The sequence below is a fragment of the Gossypium arboreum genome, chromosome 10, assembly GCF_025698485.1.
Source record: "Gossypium arboreum isolate Shixiya-1 chromosome 10, ASM2569848v2, whole genome shotgun sequence".
NCBI classification, from domain to species: domain Eukaryota; kingdom Viridiplantae; phylum Streptophyta; class Magnoliopsida; order Malvales; family Malvaceae; genus Gossypium; species Gossypium arboreum.
The window spans coordinates 29,331,140-29,354,478 of NC_069079.1; the positions used below are offsets into that span (position 1 = coordinate 29,331,140).

A 23,339-nucleotide genomic window follows, 5' to 3' on the forward strand; every position below is an offset into this window, starting at 1 on the left:
TTGTGTGGTGTGATTGGTCGGTTGGTGTGTTTTGTGGTGGTTAAACGGAGAGTTACTTTGGTGGCTAATGTAAAGTTCGAAATTCGAGTTAGACCGTCCCGGCTGGGTTTGGGGCACGACAATATCTCCACTTCTAGTGGTGAGAAGAATTATTATTAGTAAAAAAATTCAATCATTAAGTAATTAGTGTCAAAATCCACAAAAAGAATGCAATTCATACTTAATGTTTAGGCGTATGACAAGTACGCAACTAATGACCTTTCATACCACATCAATAACATAAGTTAACTTCACTCCTTAAAGGGTTCTCTAAGTAATTCTTGTTCTTCTCTTATTTATCTTCACTTTCTCACTTCTGGTGGTGAGAAGAATTATTATGACTGTCAATTTTACGATTATTATATAGCCACTTATTACATCCATGTTAAAATTTTCATCTTTGTATATTTCTACCTTCACTTCAGGGAATGGAGCAAATCTAATATGACGAGCTTTATGGTTTTTCATTTAATAGCTTGTTATTTAATAACACATTTGAAATATGTAGATTTCAAAAGGTTCTCTAATAATTTCTCATTAGTAATACAGGAGCACATTTGGAGTATGAAAAGTTAAAACAAATTCTCTAACTAGATCTCATTAGTAATATTCCACATAATATTTCTTTTGGGAACTTACAATTTGAAAATCTTACAACTTCAGATGTGTCCAACCTTAATGAGTTTTAGATAAAATTATCATAATTCGATGGTCATATCTTTCTTTTAAAATTATTCAAAAATTCAAGTGGATATTTCATGGTCAAATATTCTACTTTCAACTCTTCATAAGGATGATGAAGAAAAAAGTAAGATAATCATAGTCAATTCAATTTCTCATATAAAAAATGTATAGCACCCCTTACCCGTGTCCGATGCCGGAATAGGGTACGAGGCATTATCGGACTTAATCGTTCACAAACATGCAAAAATTGGGCTACAAAATTTTGTTCAAATCAAAACTTTTCATACACATGCATAATGTCCCATACACGGGCCTACGAAGGCCTAAACATGCGTGGAAAGTAGTTAGGGACTAAACCAAGAACCTTAGAAAGTTTTGGGAAAACTAAGAAAAATTTTCCCATAAAACAGGGTCACACGCCCGTATAGACATAAGGACACGTCCGTGTGTCTTTGACACGCCCGTGTCCTTAGGCCGTGTAACTCTCTGTTTATAACGTCAGCATGCAAATTGAACCACACGGCCAAGCCACATGCTCTTGTCTCCAGGCTGTGTCACTTACACGGTTGAGACACACGGCCATGTCTCAGCCCGTGTGTCCAATACTTAGGCTATTTTTCAAGCCTTCATGTTACCCATAATCCCTTACAGTCTTATGCACATCAAAATCACAAATCATGGCATCATTTTAGTGATTAAACACCCTTTATTAAGATACATTCATAACATTGACGTGTCCTCTTACATGTAATGCACCTATTCATAAAATATCAAGTCAAGATTCATTAATTCACATTCATAAGACTCGTCATTTTGATGATCACTTTTACCATTATGCTAAGTTACCATCTTATCCCTCGAGCACTCATATTCAACCATTGTCATGTTGTTTTTATAACATACAATTACTACATGGCTATGATCACCTCAAACGGTCATAGAGCATACATCCAACATGCATGTCATATTACCAATCATGCATGCAAACAAACATAATCACATCATAAACATTAGACATGACATGAATAGCTAGGTTTACAAGCCATAATCAATATGAGCCACATCTCATGGCCATATACATATAACTCAATATAAGCCAATACATTTGCCCAAAGAATAATAACACATGTCATAAAACTATATCCCTATACATGCCACTCACTTGAAATTTCTAATATATACTTCATTATTCCAAAGGTAGTGACTTGACAGTGTGATGCTGCCTCCGACGATCTCCAACCCCGAGCTAACCTAACAAGCTAAAAGAAATGGAAAGGAGGGAGTAAGTTTCACGCATTGTAATTCCATATGAAAATAATAAGCAATTTATCAATATGCTTCCACCAATTCCTACAACATGATCTCAAAGTAATACTATCATGATTGTTTTTTTACCCATGCTCAGGTCAAGTTGTTTTCTCGAGTCACAGTCACTAAATTATTTATATCTGGAGTTACGTAACTCCAAATTAAGATACGCTAATTTTCTTAGAAACTAGACTCACATATACTCTTACCATAAAATTTTCATAATTTTTGGTTCAGCCAATTAGTACAGTTTATTCTTCAAAGTCACCCCTATTCTGCTATTTGACAGCTTCAACCTTTCTTCACTAAAATTTAATTATCTCCTCACACAGGATTCGAATGATGTTCCTATTTGTTTCTTTTCAAAATAGACTCATTAAGGATTCATATAAATTGTAACCCATAATTATTTTTGTAAAATTTTTAATGATTTTCCCAAATCAAGACAGGGGATTTTGAAATCATTCTGACTATGTCTCACAACAATTTAAATATTTTATAATATGAAACTCCTTTGCTTACACCATTTCTTCTATGTGAAACTAGACTCATTAAGCTTTAATTTCATATTTTATTCAGCCTCTAACTCAAATTCCACAATTTTTGGTGGATTTTCAAAGTCAGACTACGGCTGCTGTCCAAAACTGTTTTAGTGTAAATTAATGATACTAAGTTTATCACACCTTATTAATTCATTTTCACCACATTGGTAAAGATACATATTTATACATCATAAGTATAGACCTATAATCACAAGGTCATCACAAAATCATTCTCATAGGCATGAATTACTTATTTACATCTTCACCAAATGTGCATCATAAACCGAAATTATTTCTCATGAGCTTCGTATACATACCTGTGTTACTCAACATGCTCATATTCATTCCTCACTAATCATACAACATGAATTGAGTTCACATTTCATCAATATCATGTAAGTACCTGTACCACTCACAACATGGCCATAATCTCTATCATTGCGATTTAAACCATAAATTTCTCGTTGAACCATTTGGGACACTACGGGATATTCACTAAGCCTCAAACATAGGATAAGATGCCGACGCTATATCCCAGACATGGTCTTACACTGGCTAGCACATTAAAGTCGATGCCATGTCCCAGACAGGTCTTACACTGACTTTCATATACCGAGGCCGATGTCGTGTCCCAAACAAGTCTTACACTGGCTCTCATCTATCGGTGTCAATGCCATGTCCTAGACAGGTCTTACACTGACACACATCAAGCTGACGCCATGTCTCAGACAAGTCTTACACTAGCTTGTATATCTCGAGGCTGATGCATGTCCCAGACATGTCTTACACTAGCTCTCGTCTCAATACCGATGCCATGTCCCAGACATGGTCTTACACTGGCTCTCATAATGTAGCCAATGCATGTCCCAGACATGTTTTACACTAGCACACATATCATCCAAATGTCATGGCATGAATATCCAATCTATTCCTAAGGTTCAATTGGGAGTTTATCACGATAAGTCTCATCTTAACATACTCATAACCACATTTAAGCATTATATGCAAAATCAAGCATTCAATACATAATAACGGTAAAGTTGTAATATTTTCGCACAACTTACTCGCTTCAATGGAATACCATATTCCATCAAATTTCCAATGTATTCAATCATTACAAAAATGTTATTAACATTTGGTATCGTTTTTTCATACATAACCCCATCAACATATAATTCAATACAATCATAGCAAAATAGATTTCAAGGATTAACAATAATATGGATAACATGTTTATTTAGTCACACAGACTTACCTCGAATGCAATTTCGGCTAATTACTCAATTTTAGTCCATAACCTCGTACTTTTCGATTTAAGCCCAAATCTCGATTTTCTTGATCTAACATGATGAAATTAACTCATTTAATCATTACATTAATTAAAAAATTCTATAATTCACAATTTGGTAAAATGACCGTTTTGCCCTTAAACTTTACAAAAATTACGATTTTTCTCTTAGGCTCGTAAATTGATTTTTATCAAATTTCCTCCTTTATCAAGCCTATCCAAATTCTTTTTATAACTATAGCAACTCACAATTTCAATTATTTCACACATTTACAACTTATTTTACAACTTTACAAAATAGCCCTTTTTAGGTGTTTTCATGCAAACTTCTTTCACAACAGTTGTTTATTACACAACTATGACTCATTTTCTTCCATAAAAATTCAAAAAATTATATGAGTATTCACATGGAAAAACCCTAGACATTCAACCATTTTTCAAAATAGCCCCCTCATTAGTTAGCTCATGTTACAAGGGTCCTAAAAATGCAAAAATTATCAAGAAAGGCTATCTAAATCACTTACTTGCAAGGAATATAAGTGGCTGATATTTTTGAGCTTTCAAAAACCCCCTCCTTGCCGCCATTTTTGGTGGATGAAGAAGAAAGATGAAAAGATGACAACTTTTTCTTTTTTTGTTTTATTTTAATACCAAATAAGTCACCTAATACCCACCAATTTTGACTTTTCAATTTTTTTGTCTCTATGGCCGGCCAAGTCTTTTCTAAAGGTCTATTTTCTCTTTAAAGATCCTCAATTATGTTTCTCTAGCTATTTAACATATTTAGCTTGCAAAACAAAACTTTTGCCCTTTATGCGATTTAGTCATTTTTCTCAATTAAGCTAGCAATTGCTAAAATTATTTCACCAAATTTTCATGCACTCATATAATCATGCTATAACACATAAAATAAAATTAAAAATAATTTCTCTAGCCTCGTAATAGTGGTTCTAAAACCACTGTTTTGACTAGGCCCAAAATCGGGCTGTTACAAAATGTCATAATTATCATTCTAACATGCATATCAAATCTTTAATCATTCATGCATTATGCATGATATAATTCAATTATTGAATATAATTTTTTTCTCATTCACAATCTCAATATGAGATCCATTACAGTGAATATATTCTAACATTAACCATCATGAATTTTGTTCTTTCAAATATTGCTATATTAGCTCTTCTAGAGCTTTCAACTAATTTGTACAACCAAATATTAAAATAATATTAGTTTATTTTAGTGCCAAATAAGATAAATATTTTCTATCTGTAAGGATAAATATTTTTTCTTTAAAAATATTAATATAATTAAAATATTTGGGTATACGACAAGTATGTGACCAATGATCTTTCATATCACCTTGCTAAGATAAGTTATATCTACCATTTGAAGGGTTATCTTAAGAACTCCTATTGTTCTCTTTGAAAGTAATGCATTATCTAAGAAACTTATTTCTCTTTATATCTAAATGCCATTAATTTCATCAATAACAAAATATCATGAAGTATGTTAGGCCCGAAAATACCAAGAAGGGGTGAATTGGTATTTTAAAAATATCTACAAACTATTCCCAAATAAAAGAGAATGGGACAATAGCTTGGACGAATTTATTTGTAGTGGTTCGGCCCAAATTTCCTACCTCCACTACTTTGGTATACCTCAACCAAGGAATTACCAATTCACTATACTTGAACTATCACCTTTCAAGGAAACAATTTTAAGCTAGAACCTTCCGTCTAGCTTTATGGCTTAACTAGAACCCTTGTTAGTTTTTGTGGCCCAACTAAAACCCTTCTAATTTACAATTGGTAAAATGAAAGAAAGTAAACAAAGAGACCTATACAAGGTGTGCATTTACAAAATTATGCTCTTAAAACAAAGATATGTGGATGATAAAAGATTTGACGTTAAGCTCCTAAAGAATATTTACAAGAGAAATGAAAGAATAAAGATTTGAATACTTTTCTCTTGATCTTGATGCTTGGATATCTCTCTCTTGAGTCGTGAAGTGTTTTTGAAGTGTATTTATACTAAGGAACAAGTTTGCGGACATTAATGGTCGTTGAGGATGGAATTTAACCGTTGGAAGCATTAATTTTGGGCTTAAAAATTGTCCCTACAAGTCATGTCTCGAGACCCTAAAATCTAGTTGTTATATAGTCATTGATAGGCCATGTCTTGAGACACGAATACTATGTCTCAAGACAATCTGCTAATTGTCTTTAGACATACAGAATAATATCTCAAAATAGGCAACTCCTAAAGCAGAATTTTGCTTCAAAGTTTTCATGTGTCATATGTCTCAAGACTTGTATGCCAAAGTCCCCTAAAAATATTTTGAACACCTTAAAACACTTTGGTATTGATCCAAAAAAATTTAGATACATCAAAACACATTTAAAACATATTTTTGAGTATTTTGCATGTCTTTGAAAATGTTTGATAAAATTTTCAATTATATTTTCACCAAATAATTTAGGACATATAATACATATAAATTTTGTCTTAAATGTTGTTGTATCAAAAGCTTGAGACATGAAAGCTAGAAAGTATGAAAGCCACTTAAAAATAAATAAATAGCAATAGAGAAAACCCATTTTTGTTCAAATGTCTAAATGTTATTTTTTTTTATGGCAGAATAACCATTTTTATTATTCTTTCTTCTTCTTTTTTTAACTGTCGAAGCTGTTGTTTTTATAGGAAGAAAACTTCCTTATATATATAATCCCATCGTAGTTTTCAATAATTGCCTTTTAATAACCTTAATAATGTGTTTAGGTTTTACCCCATTATGGGCGGGTTAGATCCGATTCAATCAAATATTTCCAACAAAATATAATCTCAAAAAGAAAATTTTAAGAAAATTAAAAACATACCAATTATGAATCTGATTAATATATTACCTGTACAATATAAAAGTATATACGAAAAATTGACGTGATTGAATGGTTGAAGCCCCATACCTATTTAAATTTTGCTCGGTCAAGAACGAAAATCAATGTTGACATTAAATCTTTCACCATCCTCAAAAAGATAAAATGAAACAAATTAATCAAACCAATTATAACTAATTATGAATTAAAATTAATATAGACATAAAATATTTAAAAAAGTTCTTGAAAATTTTTGTATGTTTCGTCTATTATCTTAGAGAATAAATTTGATCTTCAATCCTTGATTGAATAAACCTGATTAGATACAGATAAATAAATGTTTATAAATCTTGTGGCGCACAAGGATTATAAGCCTTTAAGTAGTTTAGTGGTAAGAGAAGTTGATAATTAGCTAAGATTGCAAGTTTAATTCCTTTTACGTGTGCTTTTCTCTATTTTTTTCTTCTCCGATTGTGATGGTTTTATAGATATTTTTCACACAAAATGTTAATAATATTCATGTGATTGGATGATTATGAACAAAAGGTTACAATATCAAAGGTAGGGTTTGAATCTTGGCTTGATTTTGGGTTTTTTTTTTCAGAATCTAAACTCTTCAAACCAAGACTTGGAAGGAAATTGTGAAAAAAAATCAAGAAAAACAAGTATCATGCTAATAACGTGTTGCAAAAATAAATAATAAAGAAAGTAAAAAAATAGGAGACCAAAATAGAATATATTTTTATTGATCAATAGGATGATTACAATGCCTCTCCAAATTTTCTATTTATAGACATAAGAAGTATACATGATATAAAACTCTATTTCTAATAAACATTAGAGTTCTAATGTATAATAAACTTATCTGGATATTGATGGACATCCACTTGATAATAAATTTTCTAAATTATTTTCTTTTGAATAGATAATGAATAGTTAACTTGGAAAATTATTCTAATTCCTTACGAGTGGCATAAGATGTCTCATTTACAAAATTTGTTTTAATCAAAATCAAGCTTTAAGTTAGAAACTTTAACATGAAATATTGAGTATAAAAGTAAGTAAATCATAATAATCTAGAATAGAAGAAAAATGCTTCAACATTAACATGGTAATATTCAAGATAGGAGTGTTAATCATTTTCTCAATGCAATCACGTTTTTCAAGCTGAATTTGATAAACATAGACTTCAACTTTGTTCCTTTTAGGATTTCCTTAGTTTATGCTTAGGATAATTTTAATTTGCATAGATTTAATAGATGGCTAATTACATCCAGCCTAAAATGATTAATGGTGACACTGCATAGAAATATAGTTGACAATTGTGTTTAAATCACTCGATATATGTATTTTTAATGCTTTGAAATCATTATACTTGTAACCTCCCCAATTTGGCTTAGACATTAGGCCCGAATTTAAGAGATTACATCGACCACCGAAATGGCCTAGTATGAACGAAGTTCATAAAACGGTCAATTTAAAACATTTATTTTAAAAGAAAACTTAGTATATTTTCAGAAAAACCCAAGAGTTAACAAAAACCAATTAATTTAAATAATTTTTTGGTAACAGTGACTATTTTTGAAAACTTAGTTAACTTATTTATTCTTCCAAAACTTATTTACACTACTTAACAATGAAAAGTGATATTTACTTAGTTTTAATAATATATATTTAAGCATATTTGACTATAATCCTTATTTCATTATTTACAAAAAAAACAATTTAAAAGTCATTTATGATAATTAAAAACCAAAACCTAAATATGAGTCCCGCGCCACAATATAAATAAAACAATATGGTTCTGAAATAACATAAATTATAATAATAAGACTAATAGTACTTTTATATAAATAAAACGATTCTGAGTCGAGCCCTCTGTATGTCGAGTCCACATCCTAACCTGGTAGGTTATCTGTGAAGATGTAAATTAAAAGAGTGAGCTATGAAGATCAGTGAAGAGTTTGGTCACAAGAAAACCGAAACAAAATAGTAGACAAAGCACATGAGTTAACAATTCTAAGAATAATCACAATCACAAAGCATTTCTGATTAACAGTTTTTCATGCCATCACTTCACTGCACTATTTTAGAATTCATAGTTTTAAATGCACATGTTAATGAATGCAATGCAGTTTCAAATTAACAGAAAAGTCCTACTAAACTCTGCTACACACCTCACTTATGAGTTTTCTAGAATTCATCTACCATATCACTCCGGATTGTGGATGAGCCACCACTGATTTGCAAATAAACTGCCACTTTGTAAAGAAAAATGTGGGTAAACCACTAGTATTTTAGATGAAAACTTTTGCAATTATTGCCACTTGTAACTTTTGCAATTATTGCCACTTGTTGTGAGTACCCAACATGGTTGTAGATTAAACAAAATACCACTGGGTTTGTGGAAGAGCCACATATTTGCAATTATTGCCACTTGTTGTGATGCACAACATATTCGTAGATTAAACAAACTGCCACTGGGTTTATGGACAAGCCACCACTTGTTTGCAGATTTAATAAATTGCCACTCTTTCTCCATACAATGTCCTGCCCCATACAATGTATTATGTCATACTATGTAACAAATCAACACTAGTAGTAGATATATAACATGTACTCAATTCATCACTAACACTTAACATGTTTATCATGTTCTTCTCAAGGCGATAACAATATTATCACTTTCAATTTAACAGTTCCACTTTATTAGAAAACACATAACATTCAAATATTATGCGATGTAATAAGGTCACTTAAGGCATTAAACATAAATTTCAGAATTCACCTAATATTAGGGACCTAATTGAGTAAGGATAAACATTAAAAACAATTCAAGGAATGTACAAGGATTAAACTAAACATATCATACTTTTACATAATATTAATAATTTTAATCAATCAATCATGGATTCTAGCCCAAATCATTCTATTAGGGACTTAATTGAACAAAGTAAACACTAAAATTAGTTTGAGAATCAATTAGGGACTAAATTGAACAAATCATAAAATTCTAGGCAAAACTATAAAATTTAAAAAATAAGGGCACATGGTCGTGTGGCCAAGTCGTGTAACAGACTGAGACTATGTGGTTTACGAGCTACACTAGGGTTTCCAAGGCACATGGTCCTGTGGTAGGCCATGTGGTCCACCAATGTGGTCCACACGCTTATGTGGTAGACCGTGTGGAAGGGTCGCCCGTGCAAAAAGCGAACTATCCTAGAGCTTGTAGAGGGACATAGCTGTATTGTCCACGTGCCTTATGGCTCTATCCTAGGCATTATTTTACCCCGATTCACTTGTAAAAGAACACACATATTTTATCAGAAGCTCGAACGACATCCCTTGCGATCAAATCTGATATGATGTACCTAAAAAATGTCCTTCAAACAACAAAATCGCATGGATAAACAATGGGTATCAAGGTTTGTCAAGATTATCGAAGAATTTGGTAAGAACTGAGAAATTGTTCAACCAATTGCAAGATTAGCGTTGGATAGAAATTTTATAAAAAAATTAGGATCTAATTGAGGGAAATGAGATGTACTTACCAATTTTTTGTAAGGATCGGGATTCTATTGATGATATTCTAAAATTGGTGGAAAAAATGATTGGATGAAGAACGTTTTAAATCGGGAAAGCCAAATAATTATCAACAATTAAGATGAAAATATGGTGTAAAGATAAAATAAATAGAAAGATGGAAAGAAATTCTATTAGGATTTGAAAATGGCAATATGAAAATCTAATTAGGAAAAGAAGATAAAAAGATGGTGGAATTCTAGTTCAAATAGGAGTAAGAAGGACTAAATAGCTAGGATTTTCAAACTTCGAAGAGTTGGATGGTAAATTCCCCATTTTAGTCGAGAATAAAAAGAAATAGGGGGTGAGTGGTGTGACTTAAACTTAAGGAGTAAAGGGAGGGATGCAAAAACCTTACCATTTGAGTTGCTACCCATACCTGACATATCTTTACCAAACTAATATACATCCTAGTTTAATTTTGTTCCTTGGTCACTGGAAAATTAAAAAAAAAAAGAAATGGAAGAGGAATGGATTGAACCTAAGGTCTCTAAGGAGTATACTAACTACATAACCATCAATACTAAGTCAATTACTTAATCATTTTTTAAAATTAACCCCCTATATTTTGTGGTGATACAATACTATATAAACTCAACACCGACAACATGTTCTTCATGTTTATCCCAAAGTAAAATATATATTTTTTATTTGTCTTGGGCTAAAAGTTGTCATGGTACCCTCTTAAATTTATCATATAGAGTCGGTCGAGGTTTTCGACTCCTCTGAAATTTCTTGGACAGAGTCAACACTTTATCATAATGTTGACACTTGACAATGTGAAAGCATAGAAGCAGCTTAAGTGCCTTCCCACATAGTGTGCTTGTATGAATCCAATACTAATATAACAAGCAATTATGAATAACAACGTAAGTGTGGTATTTAAGATACCCTATGTAAATAGTTATTTTTAAGTGCTCTACAATTTGGTCATCCTCCAAGACTTTAGAACTCAAATTATGTCATGCCCAAATAATTTGATATTTATTTTGGTAATAATTACAACAATAATTAATATTTATTTTAATCATGTTTATAAAATATGCCTCTGTGATTTTATAGTCTCGATAGAACAATTTGATCGTAGATAAAAAATTGAGTTTAGGATTTGGGAATTAGATAGAGCCATTTTACTAAGTTTATGTAATTTGCCACTATGTGATCTTGCAATCTCAAGAAAGCCATTTTACTATTCATAAAAATTCGAGTTTAGGATTTGAGAATTAGATAGGGAGTTTGGGATTTAATAACATAGAATTTAGAATTAGGTTTTAGTCTGAAAAGTAAAAGAAATGAAGGGTATATTTATAGGGTGTGTTATACCTCCCTCGTGAATGGGGACATGTAGCATATCAGAAGACAATCCAAAGGGTGTACTCCACCTGCTACAGACCGAGAGGTTCCTAGAAGCTTCACTCATCATCTTAGCCACCCGAGCAAGTGGAAGATGATCGTTAAAGGAAGCTAGCCATCCGTTCCTCCAACCGTCTATTAAGAACGGGATCCTTTTAGTCACCAAACCTAACACGGGTTTAATCGCTCCATACCCCGAATCAGAATGAATGATAAGGTATGTCCTATCACAAATATCCTCATCCCATCAAAGACATTCACCTTACACGTCCAACAATGATGGCCTAGTTACGGGCTCAACACGTTAACGTCATCCTGTACAGGACCTTGCCCATAAATAGCCTCCAAAATGATGATCAAGGGATCGACTCTCAGAGATATACTTGCCTACACTCTGTCAGTTGACCCTCAGCACTTATCATTCATACTTTCTCCACTTTCACTCTTTGTAATCTTCAACTCTCCACCCTGATTGGGTAAACCGACCTCTATTAGCTCCACCACATCTTCCTATGTATTCCTTCATTGTATCAATGTATCAAGAAGGTATGTACTTCTAGCCACTTGTCCTATAGAAGACATTCGCCCCACACGTCCCACAATGATGGCCTAGTTACGGGCTCAACACGTTAACATCATCCTACATGGGACCTTGCCCATAAATAGCCTCCAAAACGATGATCAATTGATCGACTCTCCGAGATATACTTACCTATACTCTGCTAGTTGACCCTCAACACTTAGCCTTCATACTTTCTCCACTTTCACTCTTTGCAAACTTCGGCTCTCACTCCGATTGGGTGAACCGACCTCCATTAGCTCCACCACATCTTCTTACGTATTCCCTCGTTGTATCACTGTATCAACAGGATGTGTACCTCTAGCTACTCGAATTAAATTCTAGTGGTTAGACTTACAACAATGAATAGTAAATCAATGCATCAATGCCTTTAGTTTGACCTTGACACTTATAAGTGTTGAGATCACGCCAACTTTACTTTTGCAATAAATCCACGAGGAATTAAAAGAAAAATGACCTCGACACCAAAACAAAGCACATTCTGATAAATAATTTCAAAACCACAATACTTTGAAAAAAATTATAACGACTCGATAGTCACGGATAATCGAAAAGTGTATTTTTGGGTCTCCGTTTTCGTAAAACAAATTCATACATATTTATTAAAAATATTTACGAAGTTAGTGGTGTGGTTAATTAGGTCTTGGTTAGGTGAATTTGCATGAATTAAGAGTAATTAGGAATAGGGATTAAATTGCATATAGTTTGGAAGTTGAGTTATAGATTAAAGAAAATAAAATGGGCTAAATAAACAATTTAACCTATTTTTAACAAGTGTATGGAGTTGGTGTTTACATGTGTAAAAATAATATACATATGTATAAAATAATAAATTATACTACTTAATACTTAAGAATATATATTATATTATATTATATTATATTATATTATATTATATTATATTATTATAATAATAATAATTAAATAAATAAACAAAACAAATAAAAGAAAAGAATAGAAAAGAAACATAGTTAAAACAAAACAGAGAAGAAAAAGAAAGAAAAGGAGAAAAGCTAGGATTTTAAAGTTTAAAGCTTAATTGGTAAGTCAATTTAGTCCATTTTCTTGTAATTTTATGTTTTTAGAATTTTGGTATTAAATACTACCGACCTATCTCAAAATTTTATAAATTATTGAGTCTTTAAATGTTTTCTATGTTGAATAATTAGAGAATTAGGGACTAAATTGATAGATTTTAAGTTAGAAATGAAAAAGGATTGAATTGTAGAATAAATTATAAGTTTTGAGTATTAGGCACTAAATTGTGAAAATTTTGAAATTTACTTAATTTAAATGAAATTAGAGAGTTAAAACTAGTTTAAAGTGGGAATTGAATGAAAATATAGAATTAATTGTGAGAAATAAAGTTAGTCTCGGTTTAGGGACTAAATTGAAATTTAGGAAAATGTTGAATAAAAATTGAAATATTTAATGTGAAAATTTAATTGTATTGTATTGATAAATTTTAATTGTTTTAATTTCCGTAGCTAACATTATGCCAGAAACCTCAACTAAGAAAGGAAAAGATAAAGTTGACGAGGAGTAGCTCAGAAGCTCTGGTTTGTATTTCTATAATCCGAATTTAATTATTAATTTTTATATTTTAATTTTAATGTTTATGGTAAGTAATTAAGGTGAGTATTAGTATTTTGATATTGAATTGAATTTATATGTATATGTGATTGATGTGGAAATTGAATATTGGATATATGTTGTACTTGAAAAATGAATTGAAACCCTATTAATTGTATCGGGCTAAGTCAGATATAGATGGCATGCCATAAGATTGAAAGAGTTCAGGGATTCTTCGACCTCGAGTCGATGAGACACTAGGTGTCAATCTATTACTTCGGATTAATTCGATAAGGCACTGGGTGCCAATTTACTTCGGTTTAGCAGATGAGACACTGAGTGTCAACTTATTACTTCGAATTATCCAATGAGGCACTGGGTGCCAAACTAATGTGTTTTGGTTGGATCCGTGTATCCGTCAGAGTCTGAATCGTGTTAATAGGGGTAATTATATGAAATGATACTAAGATTGGTATTGGAAAATATTGAATGTAAAATGAAAATGAGGCACATGAATTGTGCATTTATATTGTGAAAAGCTATTTGAATAGTAAATATGAGATTTGAAATAGCAAGTGGTGAATTTCCTGATATTCGAAGTCATAGGCACGCAGATTCAGAGCCAGACCGACTACTCCAAGAGCACTCATCCATAAACCGATTCGGTACAAATAACATAAAGAAATGTAACCAACGTTTATTGGAAAAAGCAACCCCAAAGATTTGAGACCAAAAGCGGTTAGCGATGACCATTGAATAAGTTTCTTGACTTGAGTTGGGTTTGGGTAAAGGAAGATCCTGCTAGCGCTTGTTGTTGTCTTTCTTTGAATGCCCGTTATTCGGGCTTTTTCCTTGTTTTCCATATGCTGCAGCTCAAACCATTAGGTATGTCAAACCCTAATGTTATGGTATGATTAAATGTATAAATATTGTAATATCTTGTCTTTAAATTATTCGGATTATAGAAATACCACTGAGTTTATACTCAGCGTACGGTTTGTTCTCCATGCGCAGGTTAGGTACGTAAGTATGATCGTCGATTCAGCATCCATCTACGATCCCGATCTCAAACATAGTAATGTATATTTCTTTTTGTGTTTGCATGTACCTAGGGTGTCTAAACATTAAGTATTATAGGGATTGATTGTAAGTAAGATTTATAAGCTGATATTGGTTAGTTTTATACTTATGAGTATGTGCTATGTTAAAACTATAATATGGCATGTTTTATATTAGAGTATAAATGTTCATGAATAGGGTAAATTTTGATTGAAATTAGTATGCTTATAATTTGGATTAAATTGAAGATTTGATGTTATGTGTTAATAATATAAATATGGAATTTATAGAGAAACATTAGATGGACATCTATGTTGAGTAATTTGACCTGTTTGAAATGTATTTGATCGTGTTTTGAATTGGTTGAACCATTAGTTTTTGAGTTGCTTGGTGTTTAAGATTGTAGGGAATGGTAAACTTGATATTTAAGGTTTACTTTGAGTCCACACGACCAGACACACAGGCGTGTGACTGGACTATGTGAGACAGATGGCTATCACATGGGCATGTGGTTTGGTCGTATGTCCCCTGCAACTTTAAAATTTAAAATAGAATGCTCAAATATTTTCACACGGGCAGAGACACGAGCGTGCATCTTAGCCGTGTGTGAAACACGGCCTAGCACACGGGCGTGTGACTTGGCCGTGTGACTCAAGTCAATATATAGCTAAATTTGAACATAGGCTGGGACACGACCATGTGCCCCTATTTCGAATGCCCACACGGCTTGAGACAAGGTGTGTCTCTTAACTGTGTGAGCCACACGGCCTAGCCACACGAGCGTGTGTCCCTTGTTTGCATGAAAATTTTTTATGTTTTTGGAAAAATTTCTTAAGTACCTGGTTTAGTCCTGATTTGTTTCTAGCACATATTTTTTGGGCCTCGAGGGCTCGTAAAAGGGACAATATGATTAATTTATGATATGTACGCTAAATGATATATATAATGTTTGTATTTGATCTGAAAAGTCCAGTAATACTCTGTAACCCTGTTCTGGCGACGGATAAGGGTTAGGGGTGTTACAAAAACATAATAATATGTTTATGTAAGATTGTCTAGCTTCCCTCTTATTACATTGTTTCTGATAAAAAATCTCAAAACAACAATATTTTGAAAAGAAAACACAATAATTTTTATGTAAGATTATCTTGTTTCCTTCCTATTATATTGTTTTTACGTAATCGTTTAATTTTTTGAGGGGTTAATGGCCAAGTTTTCCTCAATAACTCTACTTTATTTTAATTAATATTAGTTTAAAATAAATTTGTTACTATATTTTTAATTTAATATTAAATTTTATTTCTTCTATTTGATTGAATTTGTTTAATAAATTTTAATTTTAATTTTATTTTGTTATTTTTTTGAAGAGAAGATTTAATAAAAAATAATGTTTTTATGATTTTGTTTTAGTATTTGACAATGACAGTTCAATTAAGGCTTGATATATAAGATATTTTTTAATAAGATACATGTGTTATTTTTGGTCCAATTTAATACTTGTATATGATGTTAATTTTTAATATTTAATCCAAGTTTTAAGGTTGATTTGATGAAAGTTAATTTTAATACTCTTAGGTTTGATTTTTATTATTATTTTGTTAATAGAATAAATTTAGGCTTAATTGTGAAATTGTTTAATTTTGTGTTTAATTTTCAAATACAATCCGATGGATGTGATTTAATTCAAGTTTTAGAGTCGATTTAGTGAAAGTTAAATGCTAATATTATTTTTTAATTATGAATTTTCATCAAATTAATTCTAAAACTCGAATTAAACAATTAAAATTAACATTGTTACTTTTGAATACCAAAATATATAACTTTTGTCAAAAATTGATGTTAGATTAGACGAAAAGTAACACAGTACCATGTTTTAAAAAAAGTGTTAAATTCAAATAACAAAAATTATATAGTAAGCCTTCAATTAATTCAATTTTAGAAATTAACAAAATATTTTTATAAAAATTAAATTTATGTTTTTTCAAGTCAACCTTCCATTAAATAAAATGATAGGATAATTTTTTAAAAATTAACATATTATTAATTATTTCAATAAAATATTAGAAATAACTTCTTCTTTTTTAATTTTGCTTTGGAATCATCCAAATTTAATAATGAAGGGTAAATTTTAATGGGTAAACTATAAAAGTGGTCACTTTTGTTTGTCTCGTATTATATTTGAATTACTTATATTTGAAATATTACGTTTTAGTCACTTATGTTATTGTTTTGTTACAAAGTGGTCACTTTACCGTTAAACTCTGTTACCTCCCTAACAGCAGCCCTACGTGGTAGTTCAAATGGGTTTTAAATGTCAACTTGGATATCTAATTTCTAGGATGAAAATAAGTTTTTAGTTAAATAAATTTAATTTGGACTGTCACGTAAAACATCCAAGTTGGCATTTAAAACCTATTTGGGCTGTCACGTAAGATCGTCGTTAGGGAGGTAACACCACTTCGTAACAAAACAATAACGTAAGTGACTAAAACGTAACATTTCAAACATAAATAACTAAAATGTAATCTGAGTCAAACAAAAGTGACTATTTTTATAGTTTATCCAATTTTAATTGCAAAACAATTTAATAGAATTAAAATTTCGAAGTAAAAATTGAAATCACATACAAAATAGAAAGAAGAGAAAAGATTGGTGGGAAAATAGTGCAGTACTCATCATGGCAGTAAATTTATCCCTTTAACCCATTCTTGTGAAAACAGTGCAGTACTCATCATGGCAGTAAATTTATCTCTTTAACCCATTCTTGTGATTGAAAATAAGAAATTCAATTTAAACCTTACACATATTCCGGAGAAATTAAATTGAAAGCGATAGGTGGGGAAATTCCAAGCCCTCATTTATGTTCATATCATTTTAAGCGTGAAGATGATTCAAATTCAATTTTATTTCTGGGGATCAACATATATTTATTTCAAATTCAATTACAATTTTAATGCCCTAGTCTTAAGGAATGTTTAAAAACAATGGAATTCCATTCCCAGAATTACAGCCAAAAGGCTTTTAAATTTCCGCGAATTTTCTTTATTCTCCCTGCACTTTATGAAAATGGGTTTAGCAAATGAAAACAAAAGCATGGAGGAAGCATCAGTTGGTCTGAGAAGATTCGGGGACGAGCAGAGCACGCTGCTGGACCAGTTCGAGAGGCTGTCCTTTGAGGCGCAGTTGAAACAAGCTATATTGGGTCGGAGCCTGTCGGAGTCCAGGCTGGTTAAAAGGTACCGCTGCTCGCAGTTGTTGGCACAACCGCCAGCGGCGGCGCAGGTGGGTAAAGGGCGTTGTGGGTCTGGTTTCAACAGGGTCCTGAAGAAGTTGATGAAACCAATACTTGGTGGGAAAGGAAATGCTGAAAAAAACCCGGTGACCAACCCTAACAATTCCATGTTTTTTAATGCTTTTAGCAGGTCTCTACGCTTCTGATGAAATAAAAATCTTGTTTCATTCCTTTTTGTCATCCCATTTTTCTTTTTGGTAAATGCCAATCAATGACTCAGCAAGTTCCAAAAGCTGATACTTCCGTTCCCTGTCTGATTATACTTGGTCATCAATCCATGTTCTCACAACAAAGACCGCAATTGCAAGCTTTGCATTTGAATGATTTTAAAGAAATAATAGTACCCTTTAAAGACACGAGTGAAACTTTCAGTAGCATGAAGCAGGATGCTGGCTGTTCAACCATATCATCCTGGCATTGTTAGATGTTAATTAATATAAACAAATAAATTAAACGGAAAAAATGTCTGAAAATGGTTCTTTTTTTTTTTTTTTTTTTGAAAGACGAGAATTTTCTTGGTTGATGTTTTGGGGCACTTTCTTCTTTTTGATACTCATGTTTGGGCTTAGTCCAATTGATAGCATTTCACTAAAGTGGCATTTATAACCGTTGGATCAACATGTTAAAATTACAACCACAATCAAGCTAAGACCGTTGAGCAGAGTAGGGACGTTTAAAAGGTCATCTTCAAAAATAGCACCCAGCTTTAATAAGCAGGGGCAGACATGCCGAAACTGACAACCATGGAAACGTTACACAAGACGCTGGATCTCAGCGTGTATCGGACCAATTTTCGAATCAGGTGTCTCCTGGTTCAACGAATGGCAGCAAGAGCATCCCCTTGGATTTTCTTGTCCAAGGCAAATAGCAGAGCCTTTAAGCAAGGAAAAGAAAGAGTCGAGGTGCTTATTTCGCAGCATCTGATCCACTACCAGAAGCAGGAGGCGGCCAACCTTGAAGTACGCCAAAATCAAATTTCGCTAGGTCAGGATCTGTCGCCTTTGCTCTTTAACTGGAAGCTTGTTGTTGTTGATGAAGAACTCGTAGAAATATTTATGGAGTTCATAATTTCATTTCTAAATAAAAAAATATAGCCCGAGTAAATTCATTGAAATGGTTTAGTAATACAGAGTCGTAGTCACTTCTCTTGAACAAAATTACTCGCTATATTTTTCACTCGTTTATTGTATACAGTACTAAGAGCAACTTGTTCTGCGTGACATATAAAATATAATATTAGGGTACACGCCGGGCCTGCGATATCTGCTATCTATTTTCGAATTCTGGATGGATAAGCCAAAATTGGATGCACCTGAATCTGATGATGATCTCCTCTCCAATATCCCCAAAAGGTATTAACGCATACATTTCCTTTTCTTTCACTCCTTTTAGTTTTCCTTCTCTTATTTTCATCCTCAATTTTTTTAGCCTTTTTCTTTGTGGATTCTACTCGTGTTGGTTTTAACGATTTAATTCAATTTTTATTAAACATTTAATATGGCTAGACAAGCCCATGAACGCCTAATCAGCTAAAAAATGGGCCCAATATTATTCTGACTCTCACAATAACATTCAATTAGACAAAATTCTCAGCCCAGATGCCCTAATCAGTTATGGCTAGGTTTTTTACTCTCCCAATTCAAATCACTAGGGTGAGAAAGAAATTTGGTAGGAAATCAGGTCGTCTGGCGCCAACGGCTAGTTTTTTATGCTAACACCGACATTTGCTTCCATTATAAACACCCCCTCGCCCTTACCCATCATCTCTAAGAACTATCTCTTTACTTTGCTTCTGTTTTCTTTGCCTTTTTTGTTTTTCAATCTTAAGTTTACATCTCTTCACCCACCTCTACTTTCTCTTTAGTCACACGCTGCGCTTTTAATCTCTTCTTTCAGGTTTGCTACCCTCCCTTTTGATTTTTAATTTTCTTGGGGGTGGGGTGGTGTGGGGGTTTAGGCTGTACTTAATTAAGCCTTTTGATTTTCGGTCTTTTTTTTTTCCTACAGAGAATGAATGTACATGGACGAGAAAGAAAACGGGCTGGAAATAACGGAGTATTCTCATACTCCAAAGCCAACGATATTTTTCGTAGAAACCCAAACCCTCCCCCCAATTCATCTCCTTCCACTCTAAAGTCCCCAGACCAAAATAAACTCTGTAAGTACTGGATGGCTGGCCACTGTCACAGAGGTGACAAGTGCTGGTACTTGCATTCTTGGTCTCTTGGGGATGGCTTCACTATGTTGGCAAAGCTTGAGGGCCACAAGAAGGTATTATTTTTCCCTCATTTGGATTTTGGGGCTTTTTACACCTTTACATAACAAACCAAGTTTCTTACCTTAGTTATTCTCTGTGTGTTTTGATCTAAACAGACCATTAGAGGGATTGCCCTTCCTTCAGGGCATGACAAGCTTTATTCTGGAAGCTCCGATGGAACTGCACGGATATGGGACGGCCACACTGGAAAGTGTCTTCATTTTACTAATCTTGGAGATGAAGCTGGATCTTTGATTACTGAGGGTGCCTGGGTGTTCATTGGCATGAAAAATGTAGTCAAGGTTGGCATCCAACATAATTGTTAATTGTCCTCAAATCGTCTTTAAGTGTGATACATTTTATCCTATTTTGTTTTGGCATTAACTAAATTGAGACCTTTTTTTGGTATCTTGCAGGCATTAAATATTCACTCAGACCTTGAATTAAATCTAAAAGGGCCAGTTGGGCAAGTCTATGCCATGATTGTTGCTGGGGATATGCTTTTTGCTGGGGCACAAGTGATCATTCTCATTTCAGGCCATCTTTATTTCTGAAATTCTTGTTTTGGAGACAATGTTATTACTCAATTCCTTTGCTTGTTGTAGAATGGTGGTATTATTGCATGGAGAGCAAGTTTTGAGACCGATTCTTTTCAGTTAGCTGCGTCCCTGGAAGGCCACAATGGAGCTGTCTCATGCTTGGCTGTGGGAGACAAAATGTTATTTTCTGGGTCTCTGGATAAAACAATCAGGGTATGTTCCTCTACTAGTCTGGTGTTTTCCTTACAAAATATTCTATGTGAATTGAAATAAATGTTCAAATCCTTAGTCATGTGAATTGGCACTTATTGGCTTATTAAAATTCCATTAGCTACAACATTTATGCAGTTTTTATACTTCCATTGAATTTCTGGTTCTTAATATATGTTTTCTCCTGACTAGGTGTGGGACATTGACACATTTCAATGCATTAAGACTTTCAGTGGACATGCTGATGTTGTGACATCTCTTGTTCATTGTAATGGATATTTGTTCTCAAGCTCACTTGACTGCACCATTAAAGTTTTGTTTGCAACAGAAGGACAAAATTGGGTGGTGCTCTATACTCATAAAGAGGAAAATGTATGTTCTTTTTCTTTTTTCTGAATTTACAACTTCAACCTGTTCATGTTATATTGGAGTTGTTCGGAGTGGAAATGGGCTAAAATGAATTTTGGGTTGCAGGGTGTGCTTACATTATGTGGAATGAATGATGCTGAAACTAAACCAGTCTTGTTCTGCTCTTACAATGATGACACCATTCGCCTTTATGACTTGCCCTCGTGAGTATAATTCTCCTATATTTCATCTCGATGTGTGAAAAATGCCTTTTGTTTTGTGGGTTTAAAAGAAGTTCCCTTCATGGAATGGTATTATTAGTAACTAACGAATTTTACCTTTTGTGGTGACAGGTTCTGTGAGAGAGGCAGAATATTTTCAAAAAGAGAAGTGAGAGTGATTGAAAGAGGACCAAAAAACCTGTTCTTCACAGGGGATGCAAGTGGCTCATTGACTGTTTGGAAATGGCGGCAAAACCCTCAAGGAAGCTCTTGATTCTCACTTCAATTCTGCACCTCATCTCTTGCTGCTTGCTAATCTCATTTTGATTTTTTTCTTCTTTTTGGCTGTACACATACATATTCAGAAGCATAGATACTGATATATACAATTTGTATAGATTCCCTGTTTGTTGCTTGTTGAATTGCACTGCTGCTTGTAATTCAATTTTGAAAAGAATGAGAATGTTTTTTTATTCATTCAAGCATGGCAGATATGTTAGTGAAAATGGAAGGTACAACTAAGAGCATACAATTGAACTACCATGATTAAGTATTAGAATAACTGTAGGTTGTAATGTTGAATGGTGATCAATGTTAATGGAACAACAGTCGTTGAACCTAGTTTCTCTTAGACTTAGAACAAAACTTTTTACTTCATACATTGACTTGCAAACTGTCATGGTATAATTGATGTATTATAAAGCTTTACGTTACCTGGACTTTTTAAAACTGAACAATGTACAATAAGGGAGAAGTATAGGGAAGAGAAGGGTGGTTGCTATGGAGGCCGGTTTATTTAGTCGGGGCAGAGAGTCGGAGATTATGAATAGTAGTGTAGAAGAGAGTGTAAAGGCGGAGGACTAAAAGAGTGTTGACAGAGTGTAGGCTTAGTATTCTTCATTGTTACTAAAGACATTTATAGGTAGAGGTGTGGCGCCCCAAACCTGGTTGGGATAGTCAGACCCGAATCCATAATTATTGAGACCATGTGTATTTAATCATATAAAATTATGAGAAATTTTGAAAAACTACACATTTCAAATTGAGCTATTGAATCTCTTAAATTACTCACAAATTTTGAAAAGTTTTAATATATTTACCCACAAGTAATGTTTTCAGTAAAGGTAAAGAAGTAATTAAAGATTAAGCTGGGCCAATTGGCCCACGTCTCCTAACGCCCAAAACTTGAGTGTTATAAGTTCAGTCAATAGCCCAAATGTTGATTAACATTTTCATTGTTTACAAATTACTTAATTCATTAAAAACTCTTAAAGATTCTAAGTTATAATTAAGTTTTTGAGTGTTGCTTAAGAGATTAAGTTATTATTAAAGAGAAATTAAGTTTTAAGTGTTCCTAATAATTTATGTATATTATTTAATTTCTTTTAAAATTATTGTATCAAGATTAAAATTTATGGTTATATTTTTAGACAAAACTCTCGAGAACCTAGTTAAGGTAGTTCTCAAAGTAAAAGTAAAAGATTTAATCTCGCTCGTCTTCTCATTATGGGATGAAATTGAGTTGTATCACCTTTTGCAAGGTATGAATTTTTTTTCAATTATGGTATTTTAAAATTTTTTAAATTTAT

General features: G+C 32.7%; 1 protein-coding gene across 2 annotated transcripts; it reads left to right on the forward strand.

Moving 5' to 3' along the window:
* Positions 1-18,729: 18,729 nt before the first annotated feature.
* On the forward strand, positions 18,730-22,232 carry LOC108488494 (zinc finger CCCH domain-containing protein 48-like). 2 transcript variants are annotated; one of them, XM_017792770.2, is made up of 9 exons: positions 18,730-19,159; positions 19,416-19,527; positions 20,183-20,446; positions 20,549-20,734; positions 20,849-20,950; positions 21,038-21,184; positions 21,374-21,553; positions 21,656-21,753; positions 21,883-22,232. In XM_017792770.2, exons 3-9 carry the CDS (start codon positions 20,186-20,188, stop codon positions 22,022-22,024), a joined length of 1,116 nt encoding a protein of 371 aa, XP_017648259.1. In that variant the 5' UTR covers positions 18,730-19,159; positions 19,416-19,527; positions 20,183-20,185; the 3' UTR covers positions 22,025-22,232. The 2 variants fall into 2 exon arrangements, with proteins under 2 accessions (XP_017648259.1, XP_017648260.1); XM_017792771.2 differs by lacking the exons at positions 18,730-19,159; positions 19,416-19,527 and adding an exon at positions 19,542-20,071.
* Positions 22,233-23,339: the final 1,107 nt, after the last annotated feature.

What these genes read in the sequence shown, in the direction of transcription:
- LOC108488494 (XM_017792770.2), top strand. Translation starts at nt 20,186, where the DNA reads ATGAATGTACATGGACGAGAAAGAAAACGGGCTGGAAATAACGGAGTA. An exon ending in TGCTTTTTGCTGGGGCACAA is followed by an intron (nt 20,951 to 21,037) that starts GTGATCATTCTC and finishes TGCTTGTTGTAG; the next exon opens with AATGGTGGTATTATTGCATG. An exon ending in CTCTGGATAAAACAATCAGG is followed by an intron (nt 21,185 to 21,373) that starts GTATGTTCCTCT and finishes TCTCCTGACTAG; the next exon opens with GTGTGGGACATTGACACATT.